This window comes from Polyergus mexicanus, unplaced genomic scaffold (genome assembly GCF_030449975.1).
Source record: "Polyergus mexicanus isolate NDT 795.1 unplaced genomic scaffold, iyPolMexi1.0 SCAF_10, whole genome shotgun sequence".
In the NCBI taxonomy this organism is placed as follows: domain Eukaryota; kingdom Metazoa; phylum Arthropoda; class Insecta; order Hymenoptera; family Formicidae; genus Polyergus; species Polyergus mexicanus.
In genome coordinates, this window is record NW_027223330.1 from 5,440,254 (window position 1) to 5,460,505 (window position 20,252).

The 20,252-nt window shown below is 35.2% G+C and overlaps 1 protein-coding gene across 1 annotated transcript; it reads right to left on the bottom strand.

Annotated features, from left to right (window-relative positions):
- Positions 1-3,314: 3,314 nt before the first annotated feature.
- Positions 3,315-10,406, bottom strand: LOC138936870 (uncharacterized). Its single transcript, XM_070302649.1, has 8 exons — positions 10,121-10,406; positions 5,868-7,960; positions 5,486-5,734; positions 5,278-5,409; positions 4,687-4,770; positions 4,360-4,473; positions 3,583-3,705; positions 3,315-3,383 (listed from the first exon to the last, which is right to left on the bottom strand). Exons 1-2 carry the CDS (start codon positions 10,404-10,406, stop codon positions 6,132-6,134), a joined length of 2,115 nt encoding a protein of 704 aa, XP_070158750.1. The 3' UTR covers positions 3,315-3,383; positions 3,583-3,705; positions 4,360-4,473; positions 4,687-4,770; positions 5,278-5,409; positions 5,486-5,734; positions 5,868-6,131.
- Between the last annotated feature and the right edge of the window lie 9,846 nt (positions 10,407-20,252).

Sequence of the window (20,252 nt, forward strand, 5' to 3'; positions counted from 1 at the left end):
ATAAAACGAATCTAACATAATATCTATATTAAAGTTTCCTATTACCATACATTCTCCCAGTATTATTAACTCTTCTATTATATCCTCCATGAAATCACCATGCGATGCACTTACTGAATGATATATTACCATTATTATTCCTCTATACAATTTTTCTTTTACCTCAATCGCAGCACACCAACAATTCGATTCTAATTTTTTTACTAATACTATTTCATATTTAACATCATCCCTTATATATAAAACAACCCCTCCTGTATTTCTATTTTCAGCATCGCATCTAATTATACTATAACCTAGTACGTTCACTTCACTGTCTTCAATTTCAGCAATCAATCTTGTCTCTGATAACGCTATAAATGCCGGATTTACTTTCTTCATAATCTGATGTTGTATCTCATCTTTATGCGCCATCAAACTTTGCGCGTTTGTATACAATATTATTTCCGCTTCCTTCTGTAGTTGCTATTTCGCATCTTCCCAGCCGGCTCTTCTCTTCTCCTCCTGTATCGACCTTTTAAATGTTGGACATTCTGGGCTAAGGGCGTCGTGTTCATCACTTATCTTCAGGCTGTATGTTCGAATTTTAAACATACAATTTACACATTTTTTCTTTGTTGCCGTACATTCAATCGCATTACGATTTCCCGCATATTTCTGGCATGTTTCATCTCGCGTACAATTTTTTCCAATATGATAGTATCCCCAGCATTTAAAGCATCTTTTAACATTAATGTGATTGAATATAGGACATTTTCTCCATCCTACATTTAGTTTCTCTTTTTTCAACATCAATTCATGCGTTTCTTCATCTACTTCAATTATTATCGAACCTTCTTCTTTTTCTTTTCTTCTAAGTTGATTATTATCATTTTTTTTCTTTAATTATTTTCTTCACTATTCGCATTTGGAATCCATCATTTATTGCATCAATTCTATTGTGCTTCTTGATTGTAGTTATTAAGTCATCATCATCCAATCTCATTCCCTAACAGCACATGTAGATTCTGAGAATGTTCGAAGGATATCGCAAAAGTATATTGCGTACATTCTCAAAATATTCGATATACGTACTATGACATACTGAGTACATACTGAGAATGTTCCTATGTCCCACTTATTATAGTTCGTAGAATATTCTGTGAATATCTTTTAATATATCTTTAGTATATCTTTAGTATATCTATAGAATGTTACCCAGTACATGTTATTGGTATATTTATAGAACGTTGCCTAGTATATTATTAGTATATCTATAGAACGTCGCCTAGTATATTACTGGTATATCTATAGAACATTGTCCAAGTATGTTATTGGTATATCATGCATTGATTAGGATTAGGTTAGGTGATGTTATATTAATTTTTACTCTATTTATATATGATAAATATATATATTTATATAAATTAAAATTTTTTTTTTATGTCATACATTGTGTATTGAATTATTATACATTTACAATGCCACGTTGCAATACCTTCTTTTAATTATCGAACTTTGTTGATAAACGCCGCAATATCCTTTTCTATTAATATTTTATAATATCTTATATTTTGTAATATCTTATAATTTATATTAAAATATCTTCTTAACTTATTATATAATTAATATCTTATTATTATTTTATTTTATCTTATATAAATATCTTATTAACTTATTATTAATATCTTATTATTATCTTATTATTATTTTATTATATAAATATAATAGACGCGACACAGAGATTTATTGTCATAAAAAATGGACGGCTATCATGGACGGTTGCTTCCTGTTAAGCCTATCACACAATGCAAAGGAACAGGCAATAGGAACAAGGAATAACACAGGCAACAGAAATAATCACATTTCAACTTATCAGAAACTGTATATCAACGCACAATGGAATATGGAATAGGTAATAGGAAATCCAACGCGCCGGAAATTTTATTCCTATTGCCTATTCCACATTCCATTGTGCATTGATACACAGTTTCTGGTAAATTGAAATGTGGTTATTTCTATTGCCTATATTATTCCCTGTTCCTATTGCCTGTTCCTTTGCACTGTGCAATAGGCTTTACTATTGTTGCTGCTTCGCACACTCGGGAATCCATAAGATTCATTCTTGTATATTTCGAGAACGCTCCATGCGCTCTTTAGCATGGGCTAGCCATATTTTTATAGGCGCGGCAATCTGCTCGTCCGTCACATTAGTATGTGATTTTCGTATCACATCTGGAAAAGAAACATTTTCATTACTTAATTTTATTTCATCAATAAATATAAGAACAAATATGTCTATGATATAATTTTAATCAAGTAAGAAATGAGTATGCTTTATTTCTAATATATATAAGAGATACTTGAAAAATATTAATATTAACATATGTTTTATTAATTAATAAATGCTACAAATATTTACGAATGTCTTTCAATTTATTAAGGAATTATACAATTTATTAATAAAAAAATAGGTTGCTTTTTAATATTTTACTTACTCATAATTATTTTGCATATATCCAGTTTTGAAAAATTTTGTTTTTTTTTTGCTCCGTACCAACTGTATTTCTCCGCCAAATTATTAGATAATATGGATTTTATTACTCGTAAACATGAGGTTTTCATATTGTCACAAGTTAAACGTACCAATTGTTTAATCTGAAATTATTTTAAAGTAGTATTATGAATAGTTATTTTCGAAATATGTATAAGCAAAATGATATAGTATTATATTTTATTAACTATTCTTTGCATAAAACATCTCGAAACGAGAAAAAGAATATAAATAACTTAGGATCTGCAATTCTGAATAAAAATATTCCACAAAATATATGTTTGTAAATGCTTTTTTATAAAATTTCTATAAAAAAACTTGTTTCATCTAAATATATAATTTATATACATATGCATCTGCTATCTTTGAGAAATTTACATATGTTGCACGGATCAAATACATTACATAATCTAGAAAATAGATATGATTTTATCATGCAAGAAATAATATTCAATACATAAAATTTGTTTAAAATTTTTCTACTGATATTCTCTTCAAAATTGTCCATCAGATCCTAAACTATTATCCTTCCTTTTCTCAAAGAAATTTTATAATACTGAAATATTTTTAAGATTGAAATATAGATATTCGATTTACCATTTGATTCCGATAAGATAAATCATTTTTTAATTTTGTTTCCATGAGTTGAAGACTATTCTCATCTTTGAGTGGTAAATCTTCAAAAATATCAATTTCTCTTTGTTCCATTTCGAAAATTGAAGTAAGTGAAAGTTTGTCTAATATAAGCTTTTGATTTGTGTTCATTAATTTCATTTTTGGCTCATATTATTAACTTTTAATTCCAAATTTATTAATTTTCTAACGACAAATCGTTGAAAATTTTCCATTCCTATAAAACATTAAAAAAAGTTAATTCATGTATGTGTGAAAAAGATGAAATTTTTGAAAAATTCTAGATTGAAAATATAAAAAAAAAATAAAAATAAAAACGAAATATAATGCAAAAATGTTTCCGAATAAATAATTAAATATAGGACTTATGAAAATATCATAATCATAAATAAAATAGAAACTATTTGCATACTAACTTTGTTCATAATTCACATTTGGCATATTGTTTGTTGATAACATTGAGTTAACATCATCATTAATATTATCCTCATCATTATAGCATTCTTCTGGGTTGGGCAAATTTTCAGTACATTGTGGCTCTAAAAGTAATAAAATAAAATTACCATACTATTTCAATACAATTCAAACATTGATTTAGTTATTGATCTAATTTTTTATATCAGATATAATATGTAATGGCTTTATTATTACATATAATATCAGCCAATAACATTACAAAGATTTAGTTTACACCGATACTTTAATATGCGTACTAAATTATATTATAATGATCAATCACAGTCATCCCATTCTTCCGAGGAATGATTGTTATTGGCCATAATATACTTAGTACGCATATTTAAGTATTGATGTAAACTAAGTCAATATATAATATATTTTATTTTTCCGATCTACATTAGACATTCGTTATATATGTTATTTTAAAATTACTTATACTCCTATTAAATCATATCAATTTGTTTTTCTAATAATTATAAGAGCGTCAAGGTCGAGTGTTTTCCAACAAAAGACATAGAGAACAATATAACACGTCTTTTGCTGAAAATCTTCTATTATAAAAAACATTTAGGTGTATAAAATAAATACAAAATTTTTTAAAAATTTGGGAAGTTAAAAATATGAGAAAAAGTGTAAGAGTATATGATGATAAATTGTTTCATACTCAATAACATTATGACACAAACTATATCATATATAATTATAAGTAAACTAGGAATTATTTTTATACTAACTTTTTTTATAATTCAACTTCGAACCTGATGTGTTGATTGCTAATAAAGTTGAGTTAACATCATCTTTATCATAGCATTCTTTAGGGTTGGACACATTTTCAGTATATTGTGATTCTAAAAATAATAAAATAATGTTATTATTATATATATTATTTTTACAATTTTTACATAGATTTATTAAATCCAAAATATACAATATCTATCTCATTTGTCATAAACACAAGATTATAAAAAATAAAATATACTAGAATCAAATATTTATTACTAATTGTTCTGCATATATATATATATATATATATATATTTATTTATATTTATTTATATATACCTTGTACATTATAGTTACAGTCATACACAGTCATTACATTCAATTCTCCATCACAAAGTTCGATATTTTCATCCTCTTGTAATTCTGAAACAAAAAAGTTCAATATTTTTATACTTTATATATTTACTCCGCATTCATGAATTTTTGATGCTTTGTTCCAATATTTTTCCTTGTAGGTGTGTTATTTTTTTATCTTTCTGTAATATTATATCTTTATTATTTTGCTTTAGGTACATTCTAATTTTCTGAAATTATGAAGATAATAGAAATTAAAGAATAATATGATTTTATTATGTATTTATACTATAGTAAAGCTTACTTGATAAAACAGCTTATTTTTTACTGTTAATAACACTAAAATTATTTATTCTGTAAAAAAGATGGAATCCAAAGAATGTATCAAGAATATATACCAAAAATTAATTATTCGTGCAATAATACCGGGAAGCTCTGTATACATAAATGCGTGCAAATGTGTGTGTGTGTGTGTGTGTGTGATATCAGAAGCATATATAATATATATTTTACAATATTCAAATTTATAAATCTCTTGTACAAATCTTAATTTATTTCGCCAAAAATCATACTTACGAAAATCATCTTTTTCCCCTATTTCTACAATGCACTGATTGTTTATTAATGTTCTATTAATAGTTCTATTATTGTCCACTTTATTCTCAATTTTTTTGGCACATTTTCTATTGATGTTTCTGTAATTAATATCTAAAATTCATGCAATAATATATTATTGAAACATTTTAATCTTTTTTAATTGATTAATGCTTTATAGTGCTTTTACCTTTTTGTGGATTTTTTTGAGTTTTTGATTTATTCCTACATGTAGCCACGTTATCAATCTTCGGGATTTTTGAAAATTCCCTTATAAATTCATCCGAAAGTTCATCGCTGCTGCTCGTTGATGTGTCTACGACTTTAGCAGCTCTGATTTTTCTAGACTTTTTCAGATATTCTTCTTTTTCAGTAGTAGAAGTAAGATCTGATTCTTCTTCGGCCTGTTTCAATTTTTGCCTTGCCACTCCATAATTTGCTGCAACAAAACAATTAATCATAATAAAAATGTATCATTTTCCTATAATTATTAAAAAACATCAACATATATTAATATTATACGGAAAACTAATATAATAATAATATATATTCAAGAAAAGAATGTTACTTACAATATGTTCCATATACTTTTCGAATATTATGTGTCAACCATGTGGGTTCCGGTTCCTCCATTAATTTCACCGCCTTGTCGTACCTTTTATTATTCGTGAAATTAGGCCAAACGGCTTTCTTGGAATCCTCATTCAGCCAATTGTATGGAACAATTTGAAGTCCATCTTCAAACTCAACGATTGCATAAAACTTCGTGTCAGTCATTCTGTTATTTAGATAAATATAAAATTATTTATATTTTTTACCGTTTTAGCCGTTTTTTATTACATTTTACTATGTATCAATGGAAACACTGCATATTTGTCGTCTCCATATGGTAACTTCACATATTTTCTAATAACATTTTTTAATGGCCACGATTTCAAATCTGAGTACGAATGTACAATATAAATTCCAAGAAATGAAGATGGACAAGGCATATTAAATAAATCCTTTTTTTCCAAAAATTCGCGGCCTATAATGACAGGAATATTTCGTTTTGTGCAGTATGCTATATTTTTTATAGATACAATGCTACCACAATTTAAGCCACAACAACTATCCGCAAGTGTATTACTCTTCAATATAATTCCGTTGTATTTTACAATTTTATATTGTGGATTCTTGCAATTGGATATAAGTGGACCATCATGATGCAATAATATTAAATTTGGATGTCCCACAACAGAATGTGATAAAATAGTTGATGAATCTGAGTTAATTTCTTTTTCAATATATCTTCGTATAACTTGTTGTAAAGGTCTGTCCGCTTTTCTTATGTATTTCTTTAATATTTGCATATAGTTTTCAAATTTGAATGCACTGAAATTATCAAGCGGTCCAAATTTCTTGACGTCATCAATAAGATGTATTAAATTGTGAATATTATGTGACATATTATAAACTCCATAAAGTTTCATAAATCTTTTAATAAAGAGAAGTACCAAATCTTGTGCATAAGTTACATATTCGTTTAAATCTGATGAAGATAAAATTCTAATAATCACATGTAATATTAGAAAGTGTATATACACATTCTTTTTTAATATAGATTTAAAAGCCAATGGACCAGTGTATAACAATATCAATCTATATTCCGTAGCTTTCCATAATTTTACACAATTCATTGATCGTGGCTTTCTTGCAAATTCTGCAGGTATTGAAGGCTTCAATTGTGTTACTAAACGTGTAGAAATTTCTTGGACAGCTCTAGACTGTAATCGATAATGTAACTCTCCATCAAGCCATAAGTATATTAATTTACGCATAATTCCCAGACATATCAAATGCATATAATCTAATGGAACATCATTAACAGGCTTAAAATGAGGTATTTGTAATAAACTACAAGTGATATCTGGTTTGTGATAATTTTCATCTATCTTTCGTTTGAAATCGTCATCTGTTCGAAGTGGTGCATTGACCTGTGGGAAACATATTCGATTTCCTACATATTCTCCTTCTGTTCGACATTTGGTACAACTGAAATATCCAGAATGTCCCTTTACACACAGAACAAATGCTTTCGCTGGTGTATCACAAATTAAAGCCGCAAGTCTGCATGGTATGTTACAACCATTTACGTTAATGCCATTTTCACATATATCTTTAACCTCGTCAACAAAATCTTTTAAAAAATCATTGACATTTGCCGGTTTTTCATTTCCATGATAAAGTCCAATTAGAAAAACATTATCATATGAAAGAACTGAACCTAGTATGGGCCAGAATTGTTGTGAGGATGATTTCGACAGTGGTAATCCATCAATATTGATAGCTATTTTCACACAATCAATATTATCCTTTATGGATGTCAATATATCTAATACAGAATTCAGTAATCCAAAATGGTAGTATGTTCCCGGTATTACTATACGTATCTCTTGTCTTCTTGGTGTTTGTAGAAGTGAGCGTGCATCTAACAACAATTTTGAAAAACAAGAATGTTGTTTTAATCTTTGAAGTAATGCTCTGAGAGCAGTATGTGAAATTTGATACTCTGTAGCCCAGACAGCAAGACTATTTTTAAAATCGTCTGTTGTATTTGCATTTTCAGTATTTGCATTTACAATATAAGATACTGATTCTTGGGAAATGCTCACAGAAGATTGTTCTGAATCCGATTCAATAATTCTATATATTCATCATTTTCACATTTTATAGATATATTATTTCGTTCAGAAATAGTGTCATTTTCAATTGCAAGTGTCTCATAACACTTATGTGAATTGATTGTGGAATCATTTTTCAAATATTCTGCATTTTCATAATCATTACTATGTGACAATATACTCGTATTTAACAAACTATCACATATAAGTTTTGATTCTTGTGCGGCTAGTCGATTTAAGTGCCTTTTTGATATATGTGAAATGTCTTTTCTGAATCGCTTTCGATTCATTGTTATATTTCTATTCAAATAAAAATATAAATAAGTTTTGTTATAATATTTATGAATATTATTCTTAGAGAGAGAGAGAGAGAAAGTATAATGCACACATACACAGGGTGTCCCAAAATCATCGCACACCATTTTGCTGACAGATTCTGTGGAACATTCTAAGACGAAAACTCTGAGTCATGAGTCATGAAAACCTGACAATTTTCAAAATAAAATAACAATATGAAATTATATGAATATATAATATCTCTTGATAACCTATTTTTATTTATAAAAATTATTTGTGACTCCCAGGTAATTGTTTTTTCATTATTATTTTTCAACAAGCCAAATTAAATGCATGTATTATTATATTATACAAGTTATCTTGTATACACACTAGCGATTAAACAGAATGTGTACTAATATAAATAGTTCAAAATTATTAATCTAATTTAATAAATAAATTATTAGTACATATGCTCTTTAAAGTATTATTGCATATGAATAAAGAAATTATGGGTAATTATGTATAATATAGTAATACATGCATTTATATATGTATAACTTTGTTCCATGAAAAATAATAAAAATTGTATGTAGGATATATTTATCAATAGAAGAGCAGAGAGAGTTCAAAATTATTAATGTATTATATTAAATATCATTAGAAAACTCACTTGATTTATTGTTGAATCCAGTTTATTAATTTCCTTGCTTTATTGTACAACTTGTGTATATCTACGTATTCTTTGTATCTCTACGTAGATAAAGATCAATTTTTCTTATCCCAGAAAGCAGATTATGAAGTAGAGATACGATTTTCTTTTTGTGGAAATGCTGGAATATAATGAGAATTTCACATAAAAATACATATATAAATATATGTCTTTGATATCAATGTGATAACATATTAAACTTAAATGTTTACCATCATATTTTTAAACTGATTTAAAAACATTGTACAATAGTATTTCTATACATATTTATGATGTAAATCAATTCAAAAATGTGATTGTAAACATTTAGATCTAATGTTATTTCAAAAATTATAAGAGACACATATGGAAGGTATACACGTCCATCAATGACTCGTTCTATTCTGTTGCTTGTTGCTTCATGCAGTGTACTATAACAACGGAACAAATCATTGATGAGCAGTGTACATAAATAAGTAAGAAAAAAGTAGAAAGACATAAGATGTAAAGGAAATAAAAATGTAAATTTTTTAAAGATTATTGTACTTATTTCTTGCTTTGTATCACAGCTGTATATGTGTGCTTTCTATACATATACGTAGAGTTTTGTATAGAAATAGATTGCGCTTTTTTTGTGGCAATGTTGAAATATAACGAGAGTGTTAGATAATAATAAAAATATTTTTTATCTATGAAATATAAACTTACGATAAATAAACAAATTTTAAAATATCCGATTTTGAGGTTATTTTGCAGTAGCAAAGTATTTTATCGAAAATGATTAAGTATGAATAAAAAATATGAAAAATATCTTTCATGCGGAAGTATCTTTTATGTTTAGTAGTGTAGTTTAAAAAGAAAAGGATTACCTGTGATTAATCACAATGTGTATAATCGCACGTCGTCACCAGATGTACAAGAAGAGATAAATGCCGGCAACACCGGAAATTACGTATCTAAAATGACATGCTACATATATATCCGCTAATAAATAAATTCGCGTAATTCAAAAGTATATTCTGAGAATATATGAAAAATAATATACTGTAAGAGATAGTAAAGGTATATTCTGAGAATATACGAGAAATAATGTACTATAAGAGATATTAAAAGTTTATTCTGAGAATATACGAGAAATAATATACTATAAGAGATATTAAAAATATATTCTGAGAATATACGAGAAATAATATACTATAAGTGATGTTATAGAATATTCTCAGTATATTATATCTGTAACGTATGTTCACAGTACAAGTATAGAATATTCGAATGATATCATGTGCTGTTAGGGTTTTTTCTTCGCTGACATTGATAATTTTTATTTTGGGCTTCATCTGCGGTGATTCCATAACTTTGAAATTTTCTCCTAGTTTGTCCTGCACTGTGGCTTTCAACGTTTTCATTCCTTCTCCAGTTTCACAACCCATGATCACTGTCCCCTTGCTTCCTTTTTTTAGCTTCGTTATTCCCATCGCCATGTTTTTGATATCTATCTTTTTTTTTATCAATTTTTTTATAACTTCACTCTTTTGTTGAATCTTGGGTTTGAATTATAACATTCTCTTTCTTTTTCTCTTTAACCGTTTCACTATAGCTCCTTTGTATTCCTCCTGTTGATCCACTTACTTCTCCCTGTATCATTCTTTTCAGCTCTTCTAGCAGTTCCTGCTTAACATTTCCCAATTCTTCACGAACTTTTTCCTTGACCATCATTTTAATTTCCTTCTTACATGCTGTTTCATCCTTTATTTCTTTTACAACTTTTACCAGCCAATCTATTTTTACGTCAATAGTCGATGATCCACTCGCTCCTGATATTCTATTTCCACTACTTGGCGTCGTAAACGAATCTGTAGATCCTGTAGATCCTAGCCTGTCCCTGCCGCCCCCGGCCACTGCCGATGCCTTCTTCATGTCTGCTTCATTTTCAATTGTAAATCTGTCAAATGGGGCAAAACACGGTACCAATTCTTGATTTTTATCGTAAATCCTATGCTTGCTTACACATCCTGGATGGTAAAACAGCTTAATACGATTCAGATAGCAAGACTTGCATGTCACCACCTGAATTTTTATTGTCTTTTTACATGCCGAGCATCGATATTCAGCATATTCATCGTCCATGCCGATAATTATCGGCCGAAACCGCTAATATCAGCGTAAGCGATCAGTCACCTCTGTTCCACTGTCACACGTCAGCACTTTTGTGTCCACCTTTAATGTCTACCTGTCGTGTGAGACTTTAGTGTCCCAAACAGGAAATGCACTTCTCACGCCCACAAATCAGCATATCCCGGCTAGATAACACTCATGGCTAATGCCAGTCTATGCCGTTATGACTTGAATAACTTTCTATCACTCCCCGTAATTATTTAACCGTTTAAAAGTTATTACTTTTGCGGAGCGATGTTTGACACGTCTTCTCCACTGAGAGAGAGAGAGAGAGAGAGAGAGAGAGAGAGAGAGAGAGAGGAAGAAAAAGGGAAAGAGGGAATGAGGGAGAGACGTTTATACACACGCACGCATGTACGCATACATTTTTTTCTCGCTCTCTTTCTCTCTTTTACACAACACTCATATACTCTCTCATTCGGTCACTCATTCACGCACTCATTCACTCACCTGTTCACTCACAGCGTAGCGAATCTTCATACTACGTATTGTCGTTAACTGCTGCACAATTATTATTTAGCGACGGACCGCGGAGACTGCGCGATCACATTGTTATGTTGCCTAGCGACGCGAGAAACGCGACATGTACCATGTACCGTGCCAGTTACGACGTGCGTGATTGACGCGAGATAAAACGAACTATCTTCTAAAACTTTCGCTTTACGAATGCGGCAGAAAACATGAAACGTATAATGACGTCCTTAAAAAAATTAATTATTTATCATAATTAATAACTATTTCTAATTATAATAAATAACTATTATTTTAAAAAGCATGTATTATAAGTTATTACGTTTTCGAAATTATTGCATTCACGATGCGAAAGTTTCAATCAATCACAAAATCGCAAGAATAATGTAATTAATAAATTACACTTGGGAAAATTTATTTTTATTCTGCTCAAATCAGATGTTCCAACGTTAAAATGTATTGGTCGCTCTGAAAAGAGCGGATCGATTAAAAAAAATTTTAGCGCAGATGCCCGCCATTCATCAATGCAAGCTCTCATGCGTTTTAATAAATTTCTTTGGACGTTCTCCATTACTTCTTCGTCGATATCTCATTGTCAGATAGCATGTCGTAATCTTGTCTCAAGCTCTTCGGTATTTTCGGAAAGCGTTTTATAAATTATTTCCTTACAATATCTCCATAAGAAGAAATCCAGAGGATTGAGATCCAGAGATTTTGCGGGCCAACGTATCGGGCCGTATCGATCCATCCAGCGTCCGGGAAAATGCTCGTTTAAATAATTTGTAACGATCCTGGCATTGTGTGGCCCAGCACCGTCTTGTTGAAAGACAATTTCGTTTTTTTCAAATAATGGCATATCTTCTAGAAAATCTGGTAGACTTTCTCTTAAGAAATCGATGTAAGTTCTTCCAGTTAAAATATCTGGAAGAATAACTGAACCAAGTATTTCAGTGCCTCTTATTCCAGCCCTCATGTTAATCTTCTAATGAGTTTGAAAATTTCGAAGTCGCGTGACTGGGATTTTTCTCGCTCCAAAAGTGCATATTATGCACATTGAAAATTCCTTCCTGTGTAAATAGCGATTCATCGCTGAATATCACACGAGAGGAATATCTGGAATCTCGATCGATGTTTTGCAAAAAATTTTGGCAAAACGTTCGTCTTGCGGGGTAATCTGCTAATCGTAAATGTTGCACGCGTGTATAATGAAGCGTGCAACTTTTCTTGTTTTAATATTCTTTGTACGGTTGCATAAGATAAATCATGTTTTCGAGCAACTATCCGAATACTCGTTTAGGGATTATCCTTGAAAGCACGTATGACTCTCTCCGTGTTTCGTACGTTTCTAACGTAGCGATCTCTCCCAGTGTCGTATTTGTTCGGCAGGACATTGCCAGTATCGTAAAATCTTTGAGCTGCTGCAAATATGACATGATTCGATGGATGTCTTCGGTTTGGATACAATGCGGCGTATCTTCTTGCAGCATGGTTCTGCTGCCCGTGACATTCGCCAAGTGCCATCAGCATGTCGTAGTATTCTTGACTTGTGTATGCTGTCATATCTTCTTTGCGCTTATTGATAATCGCTGGTAATCGCAGATTACACGAGGTGTATACGATGTCGGAATTGAAGGACATGCTCAGTCCGTATGATGACAAGCGATACGCGATATCAGGAACTACGGATACTTACTTGGGGGCATTATAAAATACCGCTGTAAGGAGCGAGAAAAACGTATATCGAAAATGTAATAAATATTATTCGCGTTTAATAAAATACTCCGAGAGCGCGATATAAGAGAATAACGAGCGCATGTCTCGCGAGAATATTTATAAACGAACGCGAGGATCGAACTCGTGAGATTGCGCGTTTTTTCGCGAGTGCTTCGTAATTTTGCGAGACGCGCGTTCGCCATTCTATCTATCGCACTTTCGAGGGCGCTCTTTAAAATGTTTAAACTTTGATAGTTTATCGTTTGTATAAAATAACAGTTTATTTTATAAATAACAACAGTTTATTTTATAAATGATATAGATTATTGTATAAATGATATAGATTATTATATAAATAATAACACAGGTTATTGTACTTTTAACCCTTGTTGTCGAATTTCAACGTTTCCGTGTCAAGGAAAAGATTACTCATTTCGACTGATATCTCGATTGATATCTCTAAATTTCAAATCAAAGAATACAAGTTTTATATCACTGGCTTGTATTCTTCGACTTGGAATTTCGAGATTCGGAACATCAGTGGACGTTCTACGTCGCGAAGAACGCGCGTTTTGCGCGAATAATATAATTTGTTTTTTATAAATAATATAATTTATATATCCGAGAATGTAATAAATATTCGCATTTAATATAGTTTACTTTAATAAAATACTTCGAGAGAGAGAAATAACAAAGGCGGGCCGAGTATTTCTACATTATAAAAAATTGCGGAAACCTCCAATCAGTCCTATCTATAATGCATTTTAAGTCAGATCCGACAAACTATTCTAGCTCAAGATTTGTAGAGCTAGAATAACTTTTCATTCTTGCTAAACATTTATTCACAAATCTTGAGCTAGAATAGTTTACCGGATCTACGTCAAAATCTATCACAAATAGGACTGATCAGACATTTTCATGATTCTTCTATTATGCTCTCGGAAGTATTTTATATAGAGCAACGTGAAAAAATGTTAATGCGAGTTACGACGTTAGCATAGCGACGCGACAGTGTATTTATATAGGGCGCGAGAAAGAGTACATATAAAGCTCGAAAGAGAGAACGCAGGATACGGCGGCCGCGTAGCGGCGCGAGAAAGAACTCGCATAGAAAGCGAGAGAGAATCCGTATGAAACGCGAGAAGGATAACGCAAAGAGCCCGCAATAATTTTTATTTTTCTAATGAATAATTTTATTTAATATATAGTTTTATTTAATAAAAATACATTTTTATCATAATACAGCTGTTTTATTTATCCAAGAATTGTGCGACTCGTCCATTCCTAGCCATTTCACGTAAACCTCGTTGCCCCTTCGACGCAGCACCTTTTCCACGAGATATACGTCAGGATCGCCGACGCGCAGCAACTCGTGTTCGTAGAATCCTCCGGCGATCGGCTCGCCGCGCTAATCCTTTAACAGATACGTTACGCGATTAGTCCGTTGTATCTCAGTTATTCGAAAAATCTCAGTAGTCCAATTGAGTGTGAAGCCTTCCTCGAAGATCGTTTTAAACTTGCTGACGCGTACCGGATCGGCTACTTTGAATTTTGCCAGAGCCGCAATCTTTATATTGCTGTACACAGTATTTAAAAGTTTATCGGCGATCGCTGGAGTAACATCGACGGGTCTCATACCTATAGCGCGATGTTTTCGCGTATTGTACTCCTCGACGAGTCGAGGTAACACGTCGATCCACTTGTACGTTCTATTTAGCGTGAAGTACTTCCACATAGAGTTTTTGAGCGTGCGATTGAATTCGACGATCGACGCCTTCATCACCGAGTACGTCAAGTAATGATTCACTCCGCGCTTCTCCGCGAACTTTCGCACCTCAGCGTTGTAGAATTCCTTTCCTTTGTCGGTCTGCAGATTTTTTGGACAACGCTTAGAGTCTCGCACTATCTTAGATAACGCTCGGGTAACCTCGTTCGCGTTCTTGCTCTTAAGCGGTACAGCCCACGCGTATTTGCTTAACGCGTCGATAACGGTATGTAGTTGTGGCCTTTGTTGAGTCTCGCGTAAGGACGCATCTCGACCATATCCGCCTGCCACAGGTCGTCGTACCCGCGCACCGCGACGCGACGACGCGGGCGCGTGCAACTCCTCGACTAGTCTTCGTTTTTCGGCGCTCATAATTCTCTCCTTTTTCTCTCGAGAATAAAGTTGGGCGGGATCTCTCTCTCTCGAGCGGCTCGCCGCTCCCGCGAATCTTCAGTTCCCTCATTCTTCCCGATAGCTTGTCCGCGTTTCTCTTCAATCGCGACGTTGAATTTTCCAATTTTCGTATCTTCGTCTCGGATTTTGCCGCGAAATTCGCCGCGACGAGCGATTTTTGGGTTAGTTCCTGTATTATTTTACCCTGATTGAACAGTATTTTATGATTTCTCGCGCTTCTCGTCGAGGATTCCGCCGCGTTGAGCGATATCGTATTTTTCGCGGCATCGATCCGATCGCTTAAACCGTTGATTCGTTTATCCAAAGCATCGATCCGTTTACCTAGAGCGTTAGCGCTTGCTTCTGTTCTCGAAACGGAATTTTCCACGGCGTCTATTCGTTTACTCAGAGCGTCGTCGCGCGCTTTTATCCCGGAAACGAAACTCTCCGCGACGTCTATTCGTTTACCCAGAGCGTTATCGAGCTGGGCGAGTCTCGTGAACAGTAGGATGACGCCCTGCCCCGGTTTCTTAGAGGTGTGCCGAATTTGCTCACGGACATTGCGAATCCCGCGTACGACTGCGACGGTCGTCGACGCAACGGTTCGATTTATACGACCGCTCCCGTATCGCGAAGCTCCTCGATTATCGATAGAATCTCGTTTTCGTAAGCGTTGTTGCCGGCTCGACGCGAAGCGTCCAGCAATCGCAGACGATCCACTAATTCGTTCGGATCATCCCAATGAACGTAATCGATTCTATTGTTCGTGACTTGCATGGTTGACGGTACGCGACCCGCGCCCATCTTTTTCGCGCCGCTGCCGTGGATAAGCGGAGCGATAACGAATTTGTATTTGTATCCTTTATTACCTAAGACAGATTTTCTAGCGTCATGATCGCGTCTATGAGTGTTCGTTATTAACAATATACTTTTGTACATTAATTTATCCTTTCTGTATATATGAGACTATCGGGCGTTTTCATAAAGATTAATTCGTACAAACCGGGAGTACCGATGTATTTAATCTCATCTATGAGTATGGAATCATTCGCGTCTACGTCGAATCGCTTATCGCCGAGCATCACGCCTTTCGCGCTGATGTAGACCCCGTAAATGTGATCGATCTCGTTCGGCGCTTCTCCGCCGAGAAGAACCCCCATATACTTTAGCCCCAACGGTCCTAGCCGACCGTGCGACATTTCGCGACCTTGAGAAATTCGCGGAGTTTGTTTAACGGATATTTCGAGCGTCGAGGGCGACTCGAGATTCTCGGATTCGAACGCTTCCACTTCGGTTTCGTCTTGTGCGAATGGATCTCTCTCGACGGGATACTCGTTTAACGGAGTAGAGACAGCGTTCAATCATCGTCGCGCTCGTATTCGTTTCGCCTTAGGTTTTTTCCAAACGGGAGTCAGCGCTTTCTCCTTCCATTTTTCCTCGACGCTCGTCGTCGCGGGCGAGGCGTCGATCGCATCTCGCTTTATCGTCTCGCGTTTAATCTCGTCTCGCTCGGCGTGTTCGGCGATGGGAGTGGTGCACTTGGACACAGTATAATTGGACACGGTGCAAATGGACACGTTACAAATGGACACGAGATTTTGCACACGGTTCAATTGGACACAGTGCATTTGGACACAGTAATTTTGGATACAGTAGCTTTTGGACACATAAGAAAATACGCATCGTTTACTTGGACACCGCTCAATTGGACACTGTTCATTTGGACACCGTTCGTTTGGACACAGAAAGATGCGCACCGTTCATTTGAACACCGTTCGTTTGGACACCGTTATTTGCCCACCGTTCGTTTGGACACCGTTCATTTGCCCACCGTTCGTTTGGACACCAAAATTTTATTTAAATTATACGACGTAATCCACACCAAATTTTTGTTTTAAATAAGAAATAGGTTTGGGTTAGGTTATATCTTCCGGAAGTGGAGCCCCCCCGCAGGGGGGGCGGAACCCACTGTATCCATGCATGACATCCAAATATGCGAAAGGCTAAACAAAGTGCTAAAAGCAATGTAAAATTAATGACATCAGTATCAGAGATATATAAGTATGAATATATTTTATTTTGACAGATATTATAACCATCAAATGTATCTCCTTTTCACGATTTCATATTTTACATAGATTTACCAGTATAAAGTGTTATAAGAATACTGATTATATTTTCCCAAAATGATTTTTATTTCTCTCCATCTTACATATTCAAACAAACAGTGCGCATGTTTCTGTGTACAAATGAACGGTGTCCAAATGAACGGTGGGCAAATGAACGGTGTCCAAACGAACGGTGGGCAAATGAACGGTGTCCAAACGAACAGTGGGCAAATGAACGGTGTCCAAACGAACGGTGGGCAAATGAACGGTGTCCAAACGAACGGTGGGCAAATAACGGTGTCCATCTTTCTGTGTCCAAACGAACGGTGTCCAAATGAACAGTGTCCAATTGAGCGGTGTCCAAGTAAACGATGCGTATTTTCTTATGTGTCCAAAAGCTACTGTATCCAAAATTACTGTGTCCAAATGCACTGTGTCCAATTGAACCGTGTGCACAATCTCGTGTCCATTTGTAACGTGTCCATTTGCACCGTGTCCAATTGTACTGTGTCCAAGTGAAGGCCACTCTTCGGCGATGCGCCGCAAAGGTTCGACGATCGGCTTGAAACGGCTCTCTATCGCGATCTCGTTTTCCATTTTGCCGGTGTTTAACGCTGTGTTTTTTACGAATCGACGCGCGCGTCTTAGCGATCTCTTTCGCCGTCTTCTCGCGTTCACCGATATCCGTGGAGACCATTGCGACTAACGAATCGATTCTTCTCGCTCGCGAAGAGAGCGATCGGTGCGTTTGACGTATCCCCTTCGAACTACATATACCCAGATATCAATTTTGCGGGCCGGATATCCGTCTCGCGAAACGACTCGCGCGAGGCGATCGAGGCGTCAATCCTCTGGACGCGGCCTGCCGCGAGCACGACGTGATTTACTACGACGGTTTCGGCAATCTGCGAACTCGCGCGTTACCTCGGACGCGACGCGAACATCTGGTACAATTGTCGCTCCAAGCAGACGCGCGATCAGAATATCTGCGGACAATTGAGTCTTCGATTTCTCCGACGAGTCGATTGGAGGAATCGTCGACTATAATATCGACCGTCGTTCATCGATCGAGCGCAGTTCGATCGCTCTCGCCGATCATGTCGCTGACTCTCACTCTTTCCGGACGAAGCAGCGTTTTCGCGGCGAGTTATTTTCCGCCTCTTGATTCAAACGACGACGATTACGAGTTAGGTTTAACCAATTTCAAAACTTATAATACGATACCAAATGTAAATTCCGCGAATAATAAATTTTACTTCGATGATAACGACGAGGTTATCACGATTCCGGTGGGATCTTACGAGTTAAACGCTATAAGCGCGTATCTAAGAGCGGCGATTTGCCATAAACGAAGAGCGAGAGAGGAGAGGCGAGAGTGCGAAAACGAGGAACCGGAAACAAGCGATGACGATTACATATACAATGTTGGCGACGACTATTTCGAAGACGATGAGAATGGTGATAAGAGTGAAAGTTCTATAACGCTTCGCGGTAACGATAACACTATGAGAAGCGAGATTAAGTGCGCGTATCGAGTAAATTTCACAAAACCCGATTATATCGGTTTGCTACTGGGTTTTTCGTCTCGCGTGTTACAACCGAATAAATGGTACGCGTCCGATAAGCCGATAAATATTATGGCCATTAACCTCATTCGGGTAGAGTGCAACGTCACGATAGGGGCGTATCACAACGACAAATCCGCGCATACTATACACGAGTTCGCACCTAATGTTCCACCCGGATATAAAGTGTCGGAGATCCCGACGCAGATCATTTACTTCCCGATCATCGCGCGAACCATTACCGATATAAACGTGCGCGTTGTGGATCAGAACGGAAGACTGATCGATTTTCGCGGCGAGGAGATCACGATTCGTCTGCAGCGAAAACGATAGAGAGGCGCGCAATACGTAGTGAACGGGTCGAACGCCAGAAACACGCCCGTCGTCGCTGTCGTGTCGCCTGTAGACGCGAAAAAGAGAAGGAAGAAGGAAGGAAGACTGACCGTCGCCAATGCGGCTTTCCTGCGCTCCTTGGGCTTCGTCGTGCCGAGGACCGCTTCTCCGTAAAAGCGGAATGTGCGACATTCTAAACATCGGCGGAAAGCCGGTCTTCGACGATCGCATCGTCAAGATCGAGACTCACACGTACAACCCTTATGCCAATACCACGTTCAGGAATAGCGACGTGATACGAATTCCTATACAACAGCAGGATTTGTACACGTTACCTTGCGATAGTTTTCTCTACGTCGAGGGCAGATTCGAGTCGAAAGAGCGCCGAGCGAAAGGAAGTCGCGTCAGTGACGAGACTAGTGAACAATTGCGCGGCGTTTATGTTCGAAGAGATTCGTTACGAGCGTGGAAATCGATCGAAGCAGAAACGTCGGAATAACGAGCACGATCAAGAATTACGCGTCGCTGACGGTCGAGAGAGGCAAAATATTAAAAAACGCCGGATGGGACTTATCGGCGACAACTCACTTGTCGATCGGCGATTTTAACTTTTGCGTACCTTTCAACGTGCTATTAGGTTTTCGCGAAGATTACAAGCGCGTTGTGATCAACGCGCGGCACGAACTTATTCTAATACAAGCGCGCAACGATAACAATTGCATCATATCGCGTGAAACGCAAGAACCTAAAATCGTTTTGTTAAAAATACAATGGCGAATGCCTCATATAGTATTAAACGACGTT